The sequence below is a fragment of the Sciurus carolinensis genome, chromosome 12 (genome assembly GCF_902686445.1).
Source record: "Sciurus carolinensis chromosome 12, mSciCar1.2, whole genome shotgun sequence".
NCBI lineage: Eukaryota > Metazoa > Chordata > Mammalia > Rodentia > Sciuridae > Sciurus > Sciurus carolinensis.
The window spans coordinates 20,597,601-20,621,125 of record NC_062224.1 but is presented as its reverse complement, the minus strand read 5'-3'; the positions used below and the strand labels follow the sequence as shown (position 1 = coordinate 20,621,125).

The following is a 23,525-nucleotide window of genomic DNA, read 5'->3' as shown; positions in this document are numbered from 1 at the left end:
GGGACTTGGAGCTCTCTTTTTGTAAATTCTTTTAGCTTTTGTTTATCATGGAAGGATTTTATTTTTTCGTCAAATCTGAAGGTAAGTTTTGCTGGGTATAAGATTCTTGGTTGGCATCCATTTTCTTTCAGGGCTTGAAAAATGTTGTTCCAGGCCTTCTAACTTTTAAGGTCTGGATTGAAAAATCTGCTGATATCCGTATTGGTTTCCCCCTGAATGTAATTTGGTTCTTTTCACTCACAGTCTTTAAAATTCTATCTTTATTTTGTATGTTACGTATTTTCATTATAATGTGCCTTGGTGTGGGTCTGTTGTAATTTTGTGTATTTGGAGTCCTATAAGCCTCTTGAACTTGATTTTCCATTTCATTCTTCAGATTTGGGAAATTTTCTGAAATTATTTCATTGAACAGATTGTTCATTCCTTTGGTTTGTTTCTCTGTGCCTTCCTCTATCCCAATAATTCTTACCTTTGGCCTTTTCATGATATCCCATAATTCTTTTAGATTCTGTTCATGATTTCTCACCATCTTCTCTGTTTGGTCAACTTTGTTTTCAAGGTTAAATATTTGTCTTCAGTGTCTGAGGTTCTGTCTTCCAGGTGTTCTATCCTATTGGTTATGCTTTCTATGGAGTTCTTAATTTGGTTTATTGTTTCCTTCAATTCAAGGATTTCTGTCTTTTTTTTTTTTTCAGTATATCTAAGTCTTTTTTGAAATGATCTTTTTCTTCCCGTATTTGGTCTTTTAACTGTTGAGTGGTGCGAGCATTCAAAGCCTGCATTTGCTCTTTCATCTCTTCATTTGCTTCTCTGATCATTTCAATTATGTACATTGTGAACTCCCTTTCTGACATTTCTTCTTCCATGCTGTCATTGGATTTTATTGCTGTAGCATCTAGGTTTGTTTGGGGCATTTTCTTCCCTTGTTTTCTCATATTGCTCAGGTATCTACCCCTCTAGTAGTGCAACTCTGAGATATTGCAGATTTCCTCTATTGACTAATATTGTCTCTGTAGATTTCCAATAATTCATCTCTTAGCCTTCAGTAGCCTAAAGTCTTGGAGAAACTTGATAGGAGGCCTTCAGGTGGGGTATATTCCCTGTCAGTGGGCAGAGTTGCCTCCATTTGTTGACTGATGGTCAGTCAAAGAGGGACTACACTGCGGACTGGGGCACGTCTGATCTGGGTCTGTGTCTTTGGTTCTACTGCCCTGGTGGGAAAGCCTTGTCCAGTGGGGAAGACTCACCCAGTGGGGAAGTTTTGCTGGGCAGCTCTCCTCCAAGAAGTTCCCTTCAGTCCAGAACTACCACCTGGACTGGGAAGCCCTCCTTTGTGACATTCCCAGGGGTCCCGACCTACTACCTGGGCTGGGGAGCCTGGCTCTGCGAGGGACTCCCTGGCTGAGCGGCTTTCCTCTGCTACATTCCCTTGATACCGGAGCTACCGCCTGGGCCTCGGACCCTCACTTTGCCATTGAATCCTCTCGCTGTGCGGCCCTCCTCTGCAATACTCCCGGTTGACTGGGTTCACGGCTCCAGCGGGGGAGTCTCACTGGGCCACTCTACTCCACAAAGTTCCCTGCTTTCGGGACTACTGCCCCATTGGGGAGCCCACCCAGTGGGAGAGACTTACCCGGTGGCTCTGAGTTGGTCCCAAGTCTCTCAATACCTCCTCCTCTTGACTCCTGGGTCCTGTCAAAGGTCTTCTAGTCTCCTGTAGGTGTCTCAGGAAGGGAGCTGCCATTCCAATGATGATGGCCACGCCCTCAGGAATAATTCAAAAATACCTGCACCAGCCTATAAAGAAGCTGGGGAGCCCCAGGAATGGTGTGCTGAGTCAGCACAGAGGCAATTGCGGTGTCCCTCAGCAGTAGGGGGTGCAGGCAGGCAGGTTCAGCAATGGCGACCGACCTCGACGTGGGGGTCAGGCGGGGTCACTCAGTGATGGCATCCAACGCCTGGTGGTTGGGCGTGCTGGCTGCCCGCTGGCTGGCTCCACAATGCAGGCAAGTTGGGTGCCCACTGGCTAACTCTGTGATGCAGGGGCCTGACTCACCGCCAGCTCACTCCGTGACTGCGACTGACCAGTGATGGCACCCGACCTCACTAAATGTTATTTTAAATAGCAAAAGGCTAAATTTTAAAAATACCTAATCATGGAATAATAATTTAATTTAAAATCTTTCTTCTGCTTAATCAGTGCTAAATAATTGAAATATAAGGGCAGGATATATTTTAATAGGTACTTGGCATAAGATGGTCCTACAATTCATGATTACTCTGGTTATAAGGAAAGGAACAAGCATATGATTCCTAAACTGATTTCTTCTTGATCTTCAGAAAGATTGAGCATCTGCATATTGCTTGAAATGATTTTCTGTAGTAAGTTAGAGATGGAAGAGCAATGAGAAGGGACCAGTAGTGTCCATATTGAAATCTGTTTCTCAGTGAGCTTTTGTGCCAAACTTTTCAAAACTTAGCATGTTTGCAACACAGTGCTCTCAAGTGATCTGCAATGTTGTTACAACTGAAATAGCTTCAAAGGTGTGATTTAAGAACCAGGTGTTTATGCTGAGTTAAAGTTGGTCTGATTTGAGGTCAGTTAGCATTGCTGACCTCTATTTAAGGGAATCAGGCGTTTTATATTCTCAAATTTCTTCTAGGATTGCACAATCTTCAGTTCAACTGAAGATTTGTCCATTTTGTTGATCTTTTGATTTTGGTTTGTTGGTTGTATTATTTTATATTCTTCACTCTAACATTATTTCCTTCTGCTTACTTTGTGTTTAGTTTGCTCTTCACTTTTAAAAATTTCCTTACAATAGGAGGTTAGGTTATTGATTTTATTTCTTCTTATTTTATAGAGGCATTTGCAATTACAAATTTCCCCCCAGTTACTACATCTGCTGCAACCCCTAAGTTTTGAAATATTGTTTTCATTTTTATTCATTGCAATTTATTTTCTAATTTCCCTTGTTATTTCTTTCTTAACCCACTGGTTAAGAGTGTTTTGTTCAATTTCCATACATTTGTAAATTTATCACTGTTTCTTCTGTTATTGGTTTCTTTTTTTAACATTTTTTTTAGTTGCCAATTGATCTTTATTTATTTATTTATTTATTTATTTTTATGTGGTACTGAGAATGGAATCCAGTGCCTCACACATGGTAAGCAAGTGCTCTACCACTGAGCTACAACTCCAGTCCCTGTTATTGATTTCTAATTCAGTCCACTGTGATCAGAAAAGATACTTTGTATAATTTCAGTGTTTTTAAACTTATTCAAACTTATTTGGTGGCCTAAGGTATCCTGGGTAAAGTTCTACGTGCTCTTAAGAATGTGTATTCTATTGTTAAGTGAAGTATTCTACAAATCAGATCTGGTTGTTTTAAAATGTTGTCCAACTCCTTTGTTTTCTTATTGTCTAGATGTTCAATCCATTATTGAAAGCAGAATGTCAAAGTCTCCTATTTCAGTTTCATCGAACTATTTTTCTCTTCAATTCTTTTAGAATTTTCTTCATATATTATGGTCTTTGATGTTTGGTGCATATGTATTTATAATCTTTTGCATTCTTGATGAATTGACACTTTTATTATTATATAATATTATTTGTATCTCTTAACAAATACTATCTTAAGTTTATTTTATCTAATAATACAGCTATCCTAATTGCTGTCCTTTGGTTACTATTTGCATGGAATATCTTTTGCCTTTCTTTTACTTTTGACCTATTTGTTCCTTTGGACCTAAAGTAACTCTCATATATAATAGATAGTAGAATCTTTATTTAAAAAATTCATTCTGCCATCTCTACATTTTTAAAAATTTGCTCTAATTAGTTATACATGACAGTAGAATGCAATGTACACATGGTACACAAATGGAGCATAACTTCTCATTCTTCTGACTGTACAGGGTGCAGTCACACTGGTAGTGTAGTCATACTTATGTATAGGATAATAATGTCTGTCTCATTCTACTGTCCATCCCACCCCTTCTCCCCCTCCCCTCCCCTCACTCATCTCTGTCCAATCCAAAGTTCCTTCATTCTTCCCTACCCACCACCCCCCATTATGGATCAGCAGCCACTTATCAGAGAAAACATGGTGTTTTGGGGGTTTGACTTATTTCGCTTAGCATATTTCTCCAGCTCCATACATTTACCAGCAAATGCCATAATTTCATTCTTCTTTAAGGCTGAGTAATATTCCATTGTGTACACATACACATACCACATTTTCTTTATCCATTCATCTGTTGAAGGACCCCTAGGTTGGTTCCATAGTTTAGCTATTTTGAATTAGCTGCTGTAAACATTGATGTATCTGTGTCACTATAGTATGCTGATTTTAAGTCCTTTTGGTGTAAACAGAGGTTTTGGATATCTGGGTCAAATGGTGGTTCCGTTCCAAGTTTTAATTGGAGAGTTTAATTAGTTCACATATAATGTAATTACTCATGAAGAAGGACTTCTTCATTTTGCAATTTTTTAAAATCTCTTATCTGTTTTTGTTCCTCAGTTTTTCTATTACTGCCTACACTTACGGCAAATCAATATTTTCAAGCATATCATTTAGGTTCCCTTCTCATTTGTTTTACAGTTGTCTTAGTTATTTTCTTAGTGGTAGCCCTGGGAATTACAATGAATACCCTAAATTTATAAAAATCTAATTCAAGCTAATACCACTTTCAATACTATATGGACACATTCCTCCAAAATAGCTGTGTTCCCCCTTTTTATATTGCAAATTATACTATTCAGCATTATATGCTAATCAATATAACTTATACTTGTTTTATGCAGTTGTGTTACATAAAGGAAAAAAGAGGATTTACAAACCTAAAGTACATTAGTACTGACTTTTATATTTGCTGAGTTACCTTTACCAGTGATCTTCATTTCTTCATGTACGTTTGATTTTCTGTGTAGTAGTCTTTAATTTTAACCTCAAGGATTCCCTTTACCATTTCTTGGAGTGTGTGCTCACTAGAAACAAACTCCCTCAATTTAAAAAAATTTTTAAAAATGTTAATTTCCCATTCATATTTAAAAGAGAATTTTAACCACATGTGGGATTCTTTTTTTATATTTTTATTGGTTGTTGATGGATCTTTATTTTATTTATTTATTTATTTATATGTGTTGCTGAGAATCAAACCCTGTGCCTCACACATGCTGGCAAGCGCTCTATCACTGAGTCACAACACCAGCCCCAACATGTGGGATTCTTGGTTGTTGTGTAGATTTGTGTCCGTCATCAAATTCGAACTGTTCTAGCCACTATTTTTTTTTTTTTAGTTTGGTGTTATTAGAAGGAATTTAACTTTTTAAAACATTTATTGGCACATTATATTTATACATAATAGTGGGATTCATTGTGAGATATTTATACATGCACATAACATAATTTGTTCAATTTCACTTCCCCGTAACACCCCCTTTTCTTTTCTCTCCTCCCTGCCCTTTAATTTCTTTCATCTACTATATGGGGCTTCCTTCCATTTTCACAAGGTAACCCCCTTTTTTTCTCCTTTTTTCTCTCTAATTTCTACAAATGAGAAAAAAACACATGACCCTTGACTTTCTGAGTCTGGTTTATTTCACTTAACATGATGTTCTTCAGTTTCATCCATTTTCCTAAAAATGACATAATTTTATACTTCTTTATGGCTGAATAAAACCCCATACCACAATTCTTTTCCCATTCATCTGTTGATAGACAACTAGGATGGTTCTATAATTTGGCTATTCTGAATTGAATTGCTGTAAACATGGGTATGCATGTATTTCTACAGTATACTGACTTGAATTCTTTCAGATAAATACTAAGGAATGGTATAGCTGGGTCATTTGGTGGTTCCATTCCTAGTCTTTTAAGGAATCTCTTTACTGATTTACACAGTTGTAGTAATTTGCAATTCTAGCAACAATGTAAAAGTGTTCCATTTTCATTGCATCCTCAGCAACTTTTATTACTATTTGTAGTAAAATGAAGTCTCAGTGTTGTGTTGATTTGTATTTCCCTAACTGCTAGAGATGTTGAACATTTTTTCACATATGTGTTGATCATTTATATTTCTTCTTTTGAGAAATGTCTTTTTAGTTCACTTGCCCATTTATTGAATAGGTTATTTGGTTTTTGTTGGTTAAACCTTTTGCATTCTTTATATATTCTGAATGTTAATCCTCTGTCACAAGGGTAACAGGCAAAGATTTTCTCAGATTTTATAGGTTCTTTCTTCATACTCTTGTTTCTTTCACTGCTCAGCACCATCTTAATTTGATGCCATCCCATTTATTAATTCTTTATTTCATTTCCTGAACTTTAGGAGTCCTTTCAAGTAAGTCATTGCCTAATCTTATATGCTGGAGTGTTGACCCTGTTTTATTCTAGCATCCGTGGAATTTTTGGTCTGATTCCTAGGTCTTTGATCCATTTTGATTTGACTTTTGTGCAGGATGAAAGATAGGGATCTAGTTTGATTCTTCTACATATGAATATCCAAGTTTTCCTTCATCACTTGCTAAAAAGACTCTTTTCTCCAAAATATTTTTTACACCTTTATAAAGGATCAGATAACTATTTCTGTGTAGGTTTGCCTCTGTGCTTTCTTTTTCACTTGTCTTGTGTGTCTGTATTTGTGCCAGATTCATGCTCTTTTACTTACTATATCTTTATAACATAATTTGAAATTCAGTATTATGATGCCTATAGCATTGGTATTTTTACTCAAAATTGTTTTAGTTAATCTGGGTTTTTTATTCCTCCATATGAGTTTCAAGATTTTTTTCTGTTTCTGTGAAGAATGCCATTGGTATTTTAATGGGGATTGTATTGAATTTGTAGATTACTTTTGGTTATTTGTCCATTTCAACAATATTAATATTGCCTATTCATGAACATGGGAGGTCTTTCCATCTTCTGGTGTCTTCAATTTCTTTCTTCCTTGTTCTGTAATTTAAATGTAGAGATCTTTCACTACTTGGTTAGATTTATTGCTAGGATTTTGTTGTTGATAATGATGACGGCTTGTGTGTGTGTGTGTGTGTTAGCCATAATTCCTTCAGATTTCTTTCAGATTCTTTTCTTTCTTCTGTGTTCCTGAGACTCCTATATTATGCATATGTTGGTATGCTTGATGCTATACCACAGGTATCCTAGACTGTATTCAGATTATCCATTCTTTTTGTTTGTTTGTTTGTTTCTAATTCATGTATAAGGATAAGTGAAGTTTGAATCAGTTTGGCTAGAAGGGATGGTAATCAAAACTGTGAGCATCTGGATTACAGAGGAAAGTACTTGGAAAAGTGGAGGAAATGCAGCATGTTTGGAGAAGAAGATTCGTGTGCTTTTAAAAGATGGTATGTTTCTGAGCCAGCTGATAGTTCTCTTTTAGTAACCTAGTATAATTGAAAAAAGTACTCAAGTGAGAGTAAGAGGATCATTTTGTAGTGATTCTGTTATTCACTGACTATGACTTTAGACAAAAGACTCTCCTGCTAGGCCTCATAATTCTTTCCTGTTTTTAATAGGATCAGAATAGATAATCCCAACATTTCTTCCAGGTCTGACAATCTAAGATTTAACCTATAACAGCCTTGCAACTTTACCAATCCTCCCTCCCTTCCTTACTTTCTTCCTTTTTTTTAATCATTTCTTTTTATTCTATCTACCTTCAATAAGCTGAGAAGAAGAACAATGTGCAATATGAAAACTTGCTTAGATCACTGAAATAGATAAAAACATACATATTTGGGAGACCCAGTTGTGAGTTTTTCTTTCTTATAACAGCAGTAACAGTGTACACAAAATAATCTTGTTGGAACTTCATGTCTGAAAAATGTCTAAAGCTTATTTCTATCCAGGTTATACCTATAATTTGTAATGCTTGCCTAAAATCTATCCAGTGACCAAAAAGTATTTTCAGTTAACTTCTGAAAATGAGATTTTGAAAACTTGTTGAAAAGGTTGATGAAATTGGTCACTATTGAAAATAGAATGTCAAGCAGCAACCTGAAACCCTTTTTGTACACTTTACTTTCCAGGTTTTTTTTTTTTTTTTTTTTTTTTTTTTGTCAAGAATTGAATGACTTTACATTCACAATAGATACCCATCTCCTCATAACTTTTATAACAAGCATTTATTGAATTTCTATGAAGGTAGGAAGATAAATAGAACTTAAACTCAAATGGAGAACTTAAAAATGTTAGTATTATTGCAGATAAATTAATAGATGGAATGACTCAAAGATGTATATGTTCATTCATTTTTGTAAATAAAAAAGGTACTGCAAATTCACAAACAAATGCAAATCTTCTGAAAGTGGAAAACTTACTAACAACTTTAAATTCTGGTGCCAACATAATAAAAAACTCAAAAATCTATCTAGAAGGCTAGAGTAGCCTATTGGAAAAGGCTCCTGTACCCATTTTAGGCCTATTGGGAAAAACAGTTTAGAACAGGAATTCTTAAACTTAAACCTTCATCATCATTAGTTGGAGGGTTTGTTAAAATAGTTGGTTAGTCCTCCCTCCAGTTTATGGCTTAGTAGTTCTGTAGGGATCTAAGTATTTTCATTTCTAACAAGTTTCCAAACGATATTGGTGCTACTGATTTGGGAACCACAGGTTAGAACAAACATTTAAACTGAGTCATGAAGGGATAGGTAGGAGTCAACTGAACTTTAAGTTTGCATTGTTTGGAGGAGCAGCAAAGAGGAAGGCTGAGCAAAGGCTCAGATAGACAATGCCTGCATGTAATCCAGAGGGATCTACAGGACTGTGGAAGGAGAAATTGGTGAGAGATGAGGCAACCAAAGTGCATAAGAACCCACATTTAAAAGCCTTTACATAGGACAGAGGCACCTATGACTTGGGTGAGTACACATGGAAGAATTGTAAACATGGAGTAACATGATCAGAAGTACAAGATGGAAGGATCAGATGGCTTCTGTACGGAATATGGACTGAAGGTGGGCAAGACTAGGAAGGAGACTAGTTAGGAAGCTACGATGGGGAAAAGGTGGTGACCAGGAGTTATGCAGTGACAGTGAGGATGGAGGAAATAGAATTTGAAAGATAATTAAGAAATAGAATTTAAAGTATTGATGGTTCATTTTATTGCTGGAATATGGTTGAGGAAGAAAAATCAAAGTTTATTCCTAAGTTTTTGCTTCGTGCAATTAAGTTGTACTATTCACTAAGATAGACCTTTCAGAACAAAGTGGGTAGAAGAAGGACAGAGTGAAAGGGGGGGCTGATTTTATTTGGGGATCTGCTCATGTCCAATAGACGATTGAGTATATAGATATTGGGCTCAGAAGACTGATTTGAACTGAAGATATAGATTTAGGACTTATTGGCAGATAGTTGGCAAATGAAATGTGGTAACAGATGAAGTTGTTTAGGTGTGATAGAGAGAATGAGAATAGAAATTGTGACATTTAGTAGATCCTTGAAAACACTGCCATTTAAAGGGAAGTCTGAGGAAGAGGAATCTGCAATAGAGACTAAAAAGGAGCTGACAGGAAGAAAATCAGGATAATGTGACACAAAGGAAGCTGTGCACTTCAATCATGCCAAAAGCTGGAGAGAAATCAAGTAAAATAAAATGTGAACAGTACCAATTGCATATGCATAAGTTAATTAATAACCTAAGTACAAGCCCTTACAGTGAAGTCATATGAGTTCAAACCAGAAGTGTGTAGGAAGTGAGAAAAGTAGGGGCAGATAAGTATAGTGATAGATAATTCTTGGATTGCCCTTTTTCTTCATCATTTCAGCATAATTTCTATGAATTTATGTGCTATTGACAATGAGAACTAAAATTATACTTTAAATATACCATTATAATAAATTCTGGAAATATCTAGCAGTCTTCTCCTATATACTTCTTCAGAAATAGTAAGTCTTCTGAACAGATGGTTTCCTAAAGATTTACCTTTGAAAAAAAATAGTGGAAAGGTCATCTATATTGGAAGTTTAATGACGATTTCTTTTTACAGCTGTATTTCATAAAAACACATGTCTAAGTATTCTTTTTTAGAATTTGGATTCTAGGAGTGAGCTTGTATAAACTAACAAGTGCTCATATTTTAAAGGTATAGCAGAATTTCTTCATTTTATTTTAAGGTGCTAGAAAAGTGCATCTTATCCAATTTTACAAAAAACCTGTATACTGAAATACATAGGTTTAAATGCAGAATTATGTTATATTTCCTATTATTTTAAAGCCAGTAAAATCAATAATGGGAGACACATGAGGGCTTGTTTTGCTTTTTCATCTCTGGAAATTAGATTATGGGATCTATGGCAATCTTGAATTCTCAGGATATACAATAAATACCCAAAGGGTCATGTGGGAAACATGGGCGTTTCTGATAATTTAGAAGTATAATTTCTTGATTAAAAGATTACCAAAGTTAGATCTTATAGATTTACTCTGTAATCAAAGTTCATCTGATTAAGGAAATAGTCATTTAATGAACCCATTATTAACTGTTTGAGGTTTAGTGTTTCAGTGAGAATTATAAAATCTTCAAGTGTCAGAAAATGAATGATTTTCTACATCTTTGCCATGGAATCAAAATATAGATAATAACTACTTTTTCTCCAAAGCAGTGATTTTCAACCTGATAAAATTTCTTGTAAAACTCCCTAGGAGTTCCTAGATATCAGAGACCAAATTCCTTCTGCCAGCAGTTCTACCTGACATCCCAAAGATAACTTACATTTCTCTGCTTTATACTTTGTGATTCCCTTCATCTAGAATACCTCCTACCTTGTTATGATATGATATGATACCTTGATATAAGAATCTTATGCCTCCCTTGTTGCTTAGCACGATACCTAATGCATGATTGTTATTATTTGTTCATTATAATTATCCTTCAGATATTCTAATTAAGTAAAACTAGAATTTGCAATAATATTTTTCTTCCCTAGATAAAATACAGAAGACCAGAAAAATAGGTCGGGTTTTCTCTGTTGAGAGCCTTCATCATTCCCAATTTAGATTTCATTCAGTTATAAGCAGAAATGATTATGTGTTCATAGTGATGCATGCCTAGTGAAACATACATAGTATTTTTCTTCACAGAAATAGTATAGGAACTGGAAAAAATATTAATTTTCCAAAATATTTTTGTGGAGTTCTTTTGAGTCTTTTGATCTGCTAATTACAATGGAAGACTTCTTATCCAAAATATTTGGGAGTAATAATTGGTCTATTCATTTATATGGTTGGTTAAACAAAAAGGCATTAGAGAAGTATATATAATAATTCACCACTCTTTTAGACTGTGGGTCATATTTTTAGATTTTATTGTTCTCTTTGTAGCCTAAGTCACCAAAATGTATTATCTACTACACTGTGTTGCAGTAGTTACACTGGATTCATGATGTGTGGGTTCTTTAAATAGGAATAAGAATCTAGAATATTTTGGAAGAAATTTGCATGTAGAATCTTCCTAGATTTAAACGTTTACTGACTATCCCTATATGTTGGTTTATGTTAAACCAAAATTCTGTGAAAAAATGTCAGTGTGGCAGTAGAGAGTTAAAATCTGCTGAGAATATTCTATGGATGAAATTGAAGAATGAGTGGATAGAGGATTCCTATAATAAGGTTAGATTTTGTCTTCCCACAATATTTAAAGGAGGAACAATTTTAAGATATCATTTAATCCAATAGTTCTTAACACTGGCTATTTGAGTCATATATACAGAAAATGCTCCAAATTTTTTAAAAATCACGTTTCTTAAAGGTCATCCTAATCTTCTTCATTACTGCAATGATCTTATTCAATTAACCTAGTGCTTAAATATCCCTCTTATTGTTTTTATAATCATTTGTTATTCTTTTTGATAATATGATAAAATGACTATGAAGGAAGTTCACATGAAATTTTGTCCAGAAAATACTTGTAATAATATTCTCTTATGAAAACAAATAATTGGTTCAAGGAAGAATTTGACTTAATATAATATTTTAAAACCCAACTACTTAACTTTCAGAACTATTTTTTGATCCTCCAGAAACCCTATCATTTGGGTAGTGTTTTTCTACAGATTTTTCTAAAATCTTCAGAATTTTTCTTGAAATAATAAGACATGTTCAAAAGTATTCCATCAGATATGAATTTGTTGACCCAATGGCTTCTAATGAAGATATTTAACTATTGGAAGGTAAACTAAAATGAAATACAAATATGAACTGTTTCTGGTTTTTCTCATATCTAAACTCCAAACATGTGAGCTTTGGTGGGTTTAAATTTTATATAGAAAAATAAGATATTTTATTTTAGAGTTTTAATTTCTCTTAGGTTTGCTTTCACACTTGATCTTCTGTGTTTCCAGGGTTTTGAAGGTGTTTCTTTCACGAACAGCACAACGAATTCCTTACATGACTGGTGGCCGGGTCATGAAGATGCTGGCAGTAATACTCTTGGTAGTGTTCTGGTTTCTCGTTGGCTGGACTTCATCAGTATGCCAGAATTTGGAGAGGCAGATTTCACTTATTGGCCAGGGACAAACATCTGATCACCTCATCTTCAATATGTGCCTCATTGACCGCTGGGATTACATGACAGCAGTTGGTATGTGATAACTGATAACATGTGATTGTCTTGTCCTTTTCTCAGTAGCATTAAAATTGACTTCTTTAAACCTTTGCCAAATCTTTTTACAAAACATAAAGAAATTTTACCTAATCTGGTTGTGGTAGAACAACATTATGAAAATGACTGTGATGACATGTGGAATGCAGACTTTTTCTGGAAGTTTCCATTCTTTTTCAAAGCTATGTAGCTTTGTTGAAAAAAAAAATAGAATCAGGTAAATCAGAATGGAGAAATGCTATGAAGAAATAAATAAATGAATGAATGAATAATCTCATCAGTTGGCCTTCAGTTTGATTACTACTAGTTATCATCTTGACATGTCTTTAGTTGGAAGGAAAAATAAGAAACATGTTATTTTTTCTATCTTTTAGGCCTGTGATACATCAGATTTGGTATATAGGGCACTCTTTGTGAAGAGATTGCTTCTGCAAAACTTCAGATTCATTTTTCTTTCCTATGCTTATCTCTAAAGAAAATTTACAAGTAGTCCTCTCCAGATTAAATATTACATAAAAATCAAGCTATGCTACTGGGGGGTAGCAAGAGTTATGTGGCAGAGAAACTGGAGAATTTAAAAGAAACTACATCGTAACTTAGGTTAAAAATACAGGTTACTTTACCATCACCCCAGTTTTTGAAAAATAATACAGAGATACAATAGAGAGGGGTAAACAATACAGAGGTACAAAAAGCAGATAATAAAAAAATATATTTATTATTTTGTTGCTGTTCACTCAATAAACCATAGGACAAACCTTAATTTTGAAGGTCATCTATAAAACATACTAATCTTGGATGCAAACATATCTAATAAAATATGTATCTATTGGATTTCTTTTTTTTTTTTCTATTGGATTTCAATTCAAATGTAGAATACATTTCTGGGCAAGATATTTTGGAATCCTTATGGACCTGAATCTATAATGAAATAATGTGGGCATGTAAAGGGAATGGTTATAATTATAATACATACACTTTATCATTGAACAATATGACTTTCAAAAGATAAAGCAGAAAATAAGGTAGGAAGCAATTCTGATTTTGACTTTAGTCTTAATATGAAAACAAGTTGATTAATATAAAATGTCTACTTAGTATAAACCTGTTTCCTTATTTTATATGCTTCAATGCAAATTAACCAAAGTAAGCAAAGTCATTTCCTTATATTACTATGAAGAAAAATCCACTAGTTTTCTGCTGTTTTATTAAAAAAAAAAAACTCAAAATACATGTGTAACACCAACAATCAGATAGCATGACCTATCCACCTACCATTTTTTACCCATTGGCTTTGAGATGTATTCAAGATCTTTTTAAAGTTTATATTGCTCTCTGAAGAGTGTATACATTTCTATATGTATACCTTAGGAATACACAATTGACAACATTCTGCAATTCATCTTAAGTGAACTTTATCAAAAACTGGGAATTTCATAAAATTAACAATTCACTAGGTACCTGTAATTCCTCTAGTGCTGCATTGAACACTTTTGTGGAGATAGACAATATTCAAAAACCTTATGCTTTTCATCGGGTAGCTTACCATTGGTTAATATAAATAAATGAGAATTGTTACAAATTGTTAAAAAGCAAAATCAGGTGACAAAGAGTCTTGATGCATTAATAGTTCAATAAAGGAAGTCAAGAGTTTGGATCAAAACCAAGGAATCTTTATAAAGAAGCTCCTTGAGCCATACTTAATATTTAGGCTACTCTAAAGAAGTGTAAAGAACATTCTATTTGATAGAAATAGTGGCAGATGGAGGTGGGTGGGAATTATATGAAACATGAAGGAAATATCTAAGTAGAAAAGGGTTGAAATACACTGTAAATGATGCTGGATGGCGGTTTATTTATTTTTATATTTTTTTATTTGTTCTACTTAGTTATACATGACAGTAGAATGCACTTTGATACATCACATATAGATGGAGTTTAATTTCTCATTGTTCTGCTTGTACATGATGTAGAATCCCACTGGTCATATAGTCACATATATATGTAGCCACAGAGGGTGGCTATTTATTGAAAACATCTAAAAGGAATTTAAAGAATCAGGAAAGCAATATGAGGTATCAGCAAATTCAACCTTGATTGCTTTCAGAATATGTTTTTTAAAAAAGAGAAATGTACCAAATTCAGAGTGTGTATTAGAATTATATTCTGAAAGCATGGCCCCATGAGCAGCATCACCTGGGAACGTACTAGAAATGCAGTTCGGGGACACATTTCAGACTTTCTCAGTCAGTCACTCTGGGACCTGGGGTCCATCAATCTGCTTAATAAGTACTCCAGGTGAATCCCATGGTTCTGTAACATATAGGACCACTGACTCCAAGGAAATAATCAGATGAACTTTCTGGATCATAATGATCACTAATCTCAGTTCAACTTTGGCTGTTTCATAACATTTTTATAGTTACCCTGATGAAGGACCCTTGGAACATTTTCAAGTCTGATGTCTTTCCTCAGACCTAGAAACAATTCATGTTTCTTTTTCTCTTAGTAGATGAACTGTACTTGAAAAAACAAATAAGAGCCATCAGATCTTAAAATTCTTGCCTATGTATGTGTAAATCTTCCAATATTTATACTTATTCATATTTTTTTCTCCAATACATTATCTTAGCAGACATCTAAAACTGTGCCACTCTCAACCAACACTTAAATCCCTTCATTTCAGTGATCTCTCTCACTTTATAAAGGCTTTCTGCCATCTTAAACTCTTCTACCTCCAAAATCACTCACTGAAGAATTCCATTCTGACCACAATGTTCCTAACTCATTTGCTTAACTACTACTTCTACAATAGCTCTTCAGTATCACAGAATATTTTCATTATTTAGTCACACGCCACATAATGGTATTTGGTTAATGGCAGTCTGTATATACAATGGTGATCCCATAAGATTATAATGGAGCTGAAAATGTATTACCTACTGATGCAGTAGCCATCATACATTATAGTGCAGTGCATGACTCATGTTCATGGGGATGCTTGTGTGAACAGACCTACTGTACTGCCATTCATTCACCACATTCCACTAAGTACAGAACCTAAAATTTGATATTGATCATAAATGACTGCTAATGGATTATATATTTATCATAAAATACTTTTCATTGTTATTTTAGAGTAGACTCCTTAAAGATTACTTTAAAACATTGTGCTGTGTTACCTGAGAAACAGCCTTATGCAGCTCATATTTACGGAGTCTCTTGATTGTATCAAGAGGCCACATCAAGTGACTGACCTATCTATATAGTACACTTCATGATGTTCACACAATGACAGAATTGCCTAACAATACATTTCTCAGAACATATCCCCATCATTTAAACAATGCATAAGTATACTGCCACTAAATTCTGCCCTCCTTCAGAGAAAAAACTTAATAGGTAGCAATTTTTTCCACTAGTGGTGAGGGAACTATGAAAAGCAATGGGCATTTTTTTATACATTAATTCTTGATAATTCTGGGAAAAGGTACATAGGGAGCAAAGGGAACTGATCCTACTTCCCAGCCCTGAGGGAGGTCACTCAGGACAAAATGATTGACAGCTTGAGAGGGCTGCAGAAAATGCAGGTCCTTAGCAAGAACCAGGTCTCTATTCAGGTAAGATAGTTAGAGAAACTAAAAGAAGAAATAGATGGTGGAGCTAAAGCCTAGGTCATACTTTAGGAATTAGGCTGAAGTATCAAGACTTGAGAGAAAGGAATTCAGCCAGTATCAGGACTCTAGTGATAAGGGTACAGGAACCAAGAGGAAAGAGGAAGTTAAATTGTGAGATGGTGATGTTTTTATTATCTTCCCATCAGTGTCTTTGTCCTGTCACCCTAGGACTTGTCTTGAAAAACATGAGCCAGGAGTTTTCTGTAATTTTTTTGTGGGAGGGTACCAAGTTCCCAGGGGCACTTAACCACTGAGCCATTTTTATTTTTTTATTTCAAGACAGTCTCTTACTAAGTAGTATAGGGCCTTCCTAAGTTACTGAGGCTGGCTTTGAACTTGTGATCCTTCTATCTCAGCCTCCAGAGCCCCTGGGATTACAGGCATGCGCCACTATACCCAACTGCTGTAATTTTTTACACTATCCTGTATCAATTTTTATTTATTTCTCTTTAAGCACGTAGCATTAAGATATTCTACATCTAATCTCTCTTAATTTGATGTTTTCTAATGAGTAGCAAAAGTATCTTTTTATTTCTACATTCCAATTTCTTTAAGCAGCTGTTTACCATCAGATTATTTTTAATATCCAGATTGCTATTTAAGAATAAATTCATATATATTCAGTTAGCTCAGAAATCTGTACTGAAAGCTGAATTATTCCCTGATTTTATGCAGAAAGTTTTTTATGCAGAGCAGGGACCATGGAGAGGTATAAGATGAGTTTTACCTTGAAGCTGTGGGAAATCTTTGCCAAGAAGTTGCGTAGACTTACAGTAGTGTCAAGAGTCAATAGGAAAGAGTGATGGTAAATATATTAGCAAACTTGCATTCTGAATCAGCTTTATCTTTATAAAATGATGTAATTTATTAGTACAAAATAAATGACTGTTTGAAAGAGTAAAATATTTTTTCACTGAAGTAGAACTCTAGTTAGAAATGTAGATCATAGCCTAGCACAGTGAGACACGCCTGTAATTCCAGTGGCTCAGGAGGCTGAAGCAGGAGGATGGCAAGTTCAAAACCAGCCTCAGCAACTTAGTAAGGCTCTAAGCAACTCAGTAAGACCCTGTCTCTAAATAAAAATAAAAAGGACTGGGGATATGCGGCTCTAGTGGTTAAGTGCTCCTGGGTTCAATCCCTAGTACAAAAAAAAAAAAAAAAAAAATCCTAAAATTAAAGAATGGGTCCTTTTTGTTTTTGCTTATTGCACACAGATGTTCCAAAACTGCTAAGATGCATGATTTTCCTATCACAGTATTTTAGAAAAAAGAAACAGGTAGAGAAAACAACTTGGAAAGTCTTCTGAATCTCTGAGCGTCAATTTCTCTTTGAGGTAGTGATTAAAAACATAGAAGGGAAAAAACGACTTTCAGAATCCCATTGTTATTTATGTCTCTTTATAATTTTCAAAAATCATTGTCCTATATAAAAATTTGTGAGATGAGCTTTAATGGAAAGCAAATAAGGATATAAATTCTTCAACTGTGGAAGACAGATGTATCTCAGACAATGTGAGAAATACTTCACAGTAGTCAGTTTTTTAAAAACTAAATTATTTGTATGGCAGAAAGAGAATTTTTAAATTTGTATGTTCCAAAATATTTCTAAATCAAATTAGAATTTCTATTAAAAGTTAAATTGCATACTTCTTTGAAATTATTTGTATCTCAAGTAAAATAATACTGTAGTACTTATTATTTGACTTGATACTTTAATTTTTTTAGTACATTTAAATATATTTTCTGTACAGTTCTAAAGGGAAAACAAAGTATTCCTCCATTAGCTCATCCCTCTTTCCTCTTCCAACCTAGATACCTGCGTATTTCATTGTTCAGTGCTTCACCCTGTATCCCTGACACCTAACAAATTATCTATCAGTTATAGGTTCTTGATTAATATTTGCTAGAAGAACAAAGAATGAGCTCAGCTTCATTTCCAGTTCCAGTAACCAAGAAAAATTAGAATAAGTAAGCACATTTTTACTTTACCTATAACAAACAATAAGACTGCAAAAAAGTGACTGATAGATGATAATGTCAAGGACATTATATCTTCTACTCCATGGCTAAATCATGGCAACCATTGAACTTGCCTAAGTTTTCAGTTTCTTCTGGAAGTTAGGTGATGATAATTGAATGTGATGAAATGGAACATAATTGAGATTAAAGCTGTTTTACTGCCCTCTCTATCCTAGCTCAAGAATATAGACAAGAAGCTCTGTGTAGGCCTGTCTTTATCATCTATCTTCTGTTATTCTGTCTTTCCATATCACTGATATGGTCTAGCTTTTCTCAATAGCATTTGCATGTTGTAATAATTATTCTCTGACAAAGGCCCTGTTGTAAATTAACGCCCATCAATGCCTTACCTGTCTTACAGTCTTGAAAATTCCTTAAAGTTTGACAACGCTTATTACAAATTTTATTCACCAAGTTGGGAAGAAAGACATGGAGAACAATCTAAGCAATAACTGAACTGGATTGAGAGGCTTGGATTCACATTTCATTTGGGAATTTTAAAATATTTGTGCTCTCAGTGAATTCTGACATTGGTTATCCCATGTTCAAAAATACTAGTTGCTGTGAATTTTATATGGAATATTTTCACTACAGAAAATATGATCTTTATTTCTTTCTTCTTCATTGACATGTTCTTCTTTGTACTCCTCCCTCTTGGTATAATATTTTAAATACATGTATTAGACATGATGTTTGGTAATTAAATTAGTCATATACCAATGTTTAGAAGTATTACTAAAGGTAGTAATACTTTTACTGAGTTTAAGGGAAATTCTGAAATAGCTATTATTTCTGAGGATTTAAACACCTAATTATCTAGAAGTTTAGGTGACATTATTACAGATGAGATTTGAAATAGGTACCATTTAATGAGTATTGAGGAAAGTATATTAGTCTTCATTTATCTTAATGTTCTTGATTAAGGTTCATGACATACATTTATTTTATTGTATTCTAATGTGCCCATGCCTTCATCCATGCTGCATTACTTGTTACTATTTTTAAGATATTTTTTTAAAATTTCAATCAAAGGATAAAAGCCTGACCCCTCTAACAGTTTGCCTTGGCTTGGGCTATAACACTAGAAACTATACCTACTTTTTCAAGGGCTTGCTTATTTGTTTCCAAAATGATTGAGGTGGGTGTTATTTTCTTATTTATCTACCTCCTCTTCCCAAAAATATTCTGTTTCTTTGAGGAGTAGTCAGTTATATAATGCTAAAGTACAGAAAGAAAATTTATTAATACCTTAATTTGGGAAGTTAAAGAAATTCTGTCATAATTGCGGGGATTGTCTTGGAATGATTCCAGTCCCACAATCTCGGGCATGAGCATAGTGACTTAATCCTCCTACTAGTCCTACCCCTTAAGATTTTACCACCTATCAATAGTGGCACAGGCTTACCACCAAGCCTTGAACACATGGGCTTTGGGGGAACCTTTCAGATCCAAACTATAGCACAACTCCCTTGTGAAACCCTAGAATTTTAAGTGAAAAAAAAAAAAAGAAGAAGAAGAAGAAGAAGAAGAAGAAATCTCTCTTTTGTTGCTTGAATAGAGATAACCCATACAGTAACTCAGTTGTCAGAAAGACTTGAGTGGTCCTTTTCCTTGTGTTGAAAGAAATATCATAGTAGAAATAACAAACTGTTGATTCGTATTGCTGTAAGTTCCAGTGTGGTGTTACAAGCCCTGGTTCTGATATTTGCACTAATATTAGAGTCTAGCACTATCCTTTCATCTAAGAAGAGGTATAACATGTAGGAATAAAAAGATTTGAAGGTCTTTCCTTTTTCAGCTCACCAAAATCATTCCTAGTAGTAGTCAAACCTTGGAATAACTTTAATAAGAAGAAACCATTGGCCAATAAAACAGCAGATTTTTAATGAACCTCATTCAGTCATCAAGCAATATCCTAAGCCAAGCCTAAGCCACCAAATAATCTCAAAGGCTTTAGAAGCTGCAAAATTATGCTAACTTCTGAGGAAGGTTAAACTTTAACTTCCAAAGAGAAAAAAATGGTGCTGGAGATATAAAATTAAGGTATAAAATAAAATTATTTATTCTCTCTGCCCTTCAGCATCATTCAAATAACCCCATCTCAAAGAACTAATACATTTTTCTATAGAGGTAGAATGTAAATAAATAAATGACCAACAACCCTCATCAGTCATTCTTTTAAAAATACTCCGATTAACTGCTGAAAAGTTATTTGTGAATTTCTAGTGATATAATCCAGGCAAAGGCAAAAAAAATTGTCAATGCTATTAAGCTTTCATAAAAGATCAGAAATTAAAAATACACTTGTAAATGATAATAAATAATTCTAAATTCTGCTCCCTACCCAAATAATAATGTTTGTGTACATGCCAAAGAGGGGTAAATGAAAAAAATATTATGGAAGACACAATATGCCACTCCGACCTTGACCCTATCCCCTAAATGTCTCTCATCTTAATCTGTCTGTGAGTTCTCCACATCCATGATCTTTAATGTGTGTCCATAGGTTCTGAAGTCTGCCAAAGTTCTGTTACCCCTTATTAATCTTTTAAAATTCTAAATGTACATGCCAGAAAGACAGAGAAAAGCCTATTTTCTCTGTACTTAAAATGCAGTCGAGTCTGTGGAAAAAAAACTTGGTCCAAGTTCTAGAAATATGTGAAAAGAAGCAATAAAGAAAAGGGAACCTAAAAATGTGTGACTGTTCACAGCAGTTCTTGCCTCAGAGAGCTCTCTAGCAATGAGTGGGCAAGAGAATAGAATAAACAGGTCACCATATGACTCACAATCTTTGTATGATTAACTAAGCATATTATTCCTCAGTATTCCCATAACAAACTTGATACAAACTTGAAATTTCAGCATTCAGAATTTTATGTCCCTTATTTTTAAAGAAGTTAAAAGTTCTGTAATAAAAACTTCACAAATATAGATAATGTACAGAATGCATTTAGCATGGGCCTGGTACATCCAACAGATGTTAACCATGCAATCAGATCAACTGAGGAGACAAAAAGCACTTTCAAGTAGAACTCTGATTACCACAGGCTATTCAATTCCAATTAACATATTAGTTTAAATAATAAACAATTGCTGCTAAAAAAAAATACTTCCAAGATTTCATCTATGCCACTGTTAGTAATAGAGAAAGAAAAAAGAAAGAAAGAAAGAAAAGGAAGGAAGGAAGGAAGAAGAAAGAAAAGAAAGGGAGAGAGGTAGGGACAGAGAGGAAGGAAGGAAAGGGAGGGAGGGAGGGACAGAGGGAGGAAGGAAGGAAAGGGAGGGAGGGAGGGACAGAGGGAGGAAGGAAGGAAAGGAAGGGAAGGAAGGGAGGAAGGAAGGAAGGAAGGAAGGAAGGAAGGGAGGAAGGGAGGGAGGAAGGGAGGGAGGAAGGGAGGAAGGGAGGGAGGGAGGGAGGGAAAACCCTCAGCCCAAGGGTATAATTTAGGGAGCACCAGCCACGAACCAGGAGACAAGGGTTCTAGGCCCTGTCCTGCTCTTCACTGAGTGAGTGCAAGTGGAGGGGAATGAGCTTCTTTACAGGCAAGTCTTAAAGCCCAACTCTGCCCATCCCGTGCCCATCCCTTGTATCTCCCTGATTCCAGAAAGCTGATGAAGGAACAGACATTCAGCCTCCTTTGTCCTAGTTATGAAATATATTGCAAGTCCACCTTTTTCTGTATACTTCTCTATGCCAAAGCTGAGTCAAGGCCAGAAGAGTAACTGCAGCTCACTCACCACCTGCTTCCCCACCACATACACTTACAAAAATGTCCCTCCTCACTACATGCTCTGATGAAGTCACTTCTAACTTTAAAATTCTATCAAATATCATTTACATTTTTTTAATTCATGTAACCTCATTATTGTCCTTATTTTTATCAAAGAAAAGACAAATAGGCAGCCAGAGTATAAATTTCCATATGCCCATTTAGTCCTAAAAGTCTGGAATTTGAGATTTTCTCAAGAATTATTGAAGTTATTCAATTTAATACTCAGTGATAACCTTTAAACTGTCCACTGTGTTATAAGAATAAAAAGCAAACAGGCTATCCTAGGTGGAATCATAAATAATTTTTTACTTTGTTCATGAATTTTCTAAGTAGATAGGATTTAGAGAAAAAAGAAGAGGGGAAACAAAACCTGAATGTTTTATCAATTATGCATTTAATTGTGCTATTTTAAAATAACTTCTAAGGGGATAAGGAGGAATAGAATGTTATTAATAAGAAATGCCTTTACAACATGACTAACAAGAGCACCCCAGTTTGAGCAGTTTTTGTACTTTGCAATTGTTCTCATCTTGGCCCTCGTGGGTGGTTTCAGATCACAGAGCTGGGACATTTTCAGTGTCACAGAATTGATATTAATTCCTACTTCTTTGCTTGCCCCGGGCCTTCGAAAAAATAACTTGAAATTACTTTCATTATGGTATGTTAAATTTTAAAAGGCTATGGTAGTTAACTTTTAGACTGTTATCCCTTATAGATTAAAAATAAAATACCTAGGTTTTCTAAAAGCCTTATTTGGATCTTTAAATATAAATGCAATTCCCTTCTTAACTATATTCATGCCTCCCATCAGAATCATTTAACACCAGAAATTATTTCTAAAGCAGAAGCATAACATATATTTCAACTCCCACATAAAAACACTGCAAAATTTGGTAACATATGCATATTTTCTTTACTAATTGCAGGGTTAGTCTGAAGTTAATTATATGAAACTGATTTTTTTCTAAGAACAACTTTTATATATCATATTTAGTTTAATTGGTACTTTGAATAATAAATTGTTTTTCTGTGAGAGCATATTATTTGATACTCTTAATGAAATGATTTTAATTTTCAGCTTAGCTATTGTGAGAAATATTATTTTGTCTTATAGTTTTAAATATAATTCTCCATTGTGGCACACTGATGAACTACTTTCCTATTTTGAATCTTTGGCATAACATATAAGCACTGCAATAACCAGCAGAAGATACTGTTTTTATAATGCAGCTACCTGTAAATCCTTTAACTGCAGCAGATTTGTTGTGCTGCTGGGGTTTTTTCCACATTTTTTATTGGTGCATTATATTTGTACATATTGATAGGATTTGTTGTTACATATTTGTACATGCACACATTTGTACCAATATAATTTTTCCAATATCATTCCCCAGCACTGTTTCTTTTCTTTTTTTTTTTTTGAGGTTATTTTTAT

General features: G+C 34.5%; 1 protein-coding gene across 1 annotated transcript in view; it reads left to right on the top strand.

Annotated features, from left to right (window-relative positions):
• Window positions 1-23,525, top strand: part of Gpr158 (G protein-coupled receptor 158) — a 465,699-nt gene that overhangs the window by 424,000 nt on the left and 18,174 nt on the right. The window contains exon 7 of the mRNA XM_047521161.1: window positions 12,363-12,601. Within this exon, the coding sequence (XP_047377117.1) occupies window positions 12,363-12,601 (239 nt within the window). The remainder of the gene's footprint in view (window positions 1-12,362; window positions 12,602-23,525) is intronic.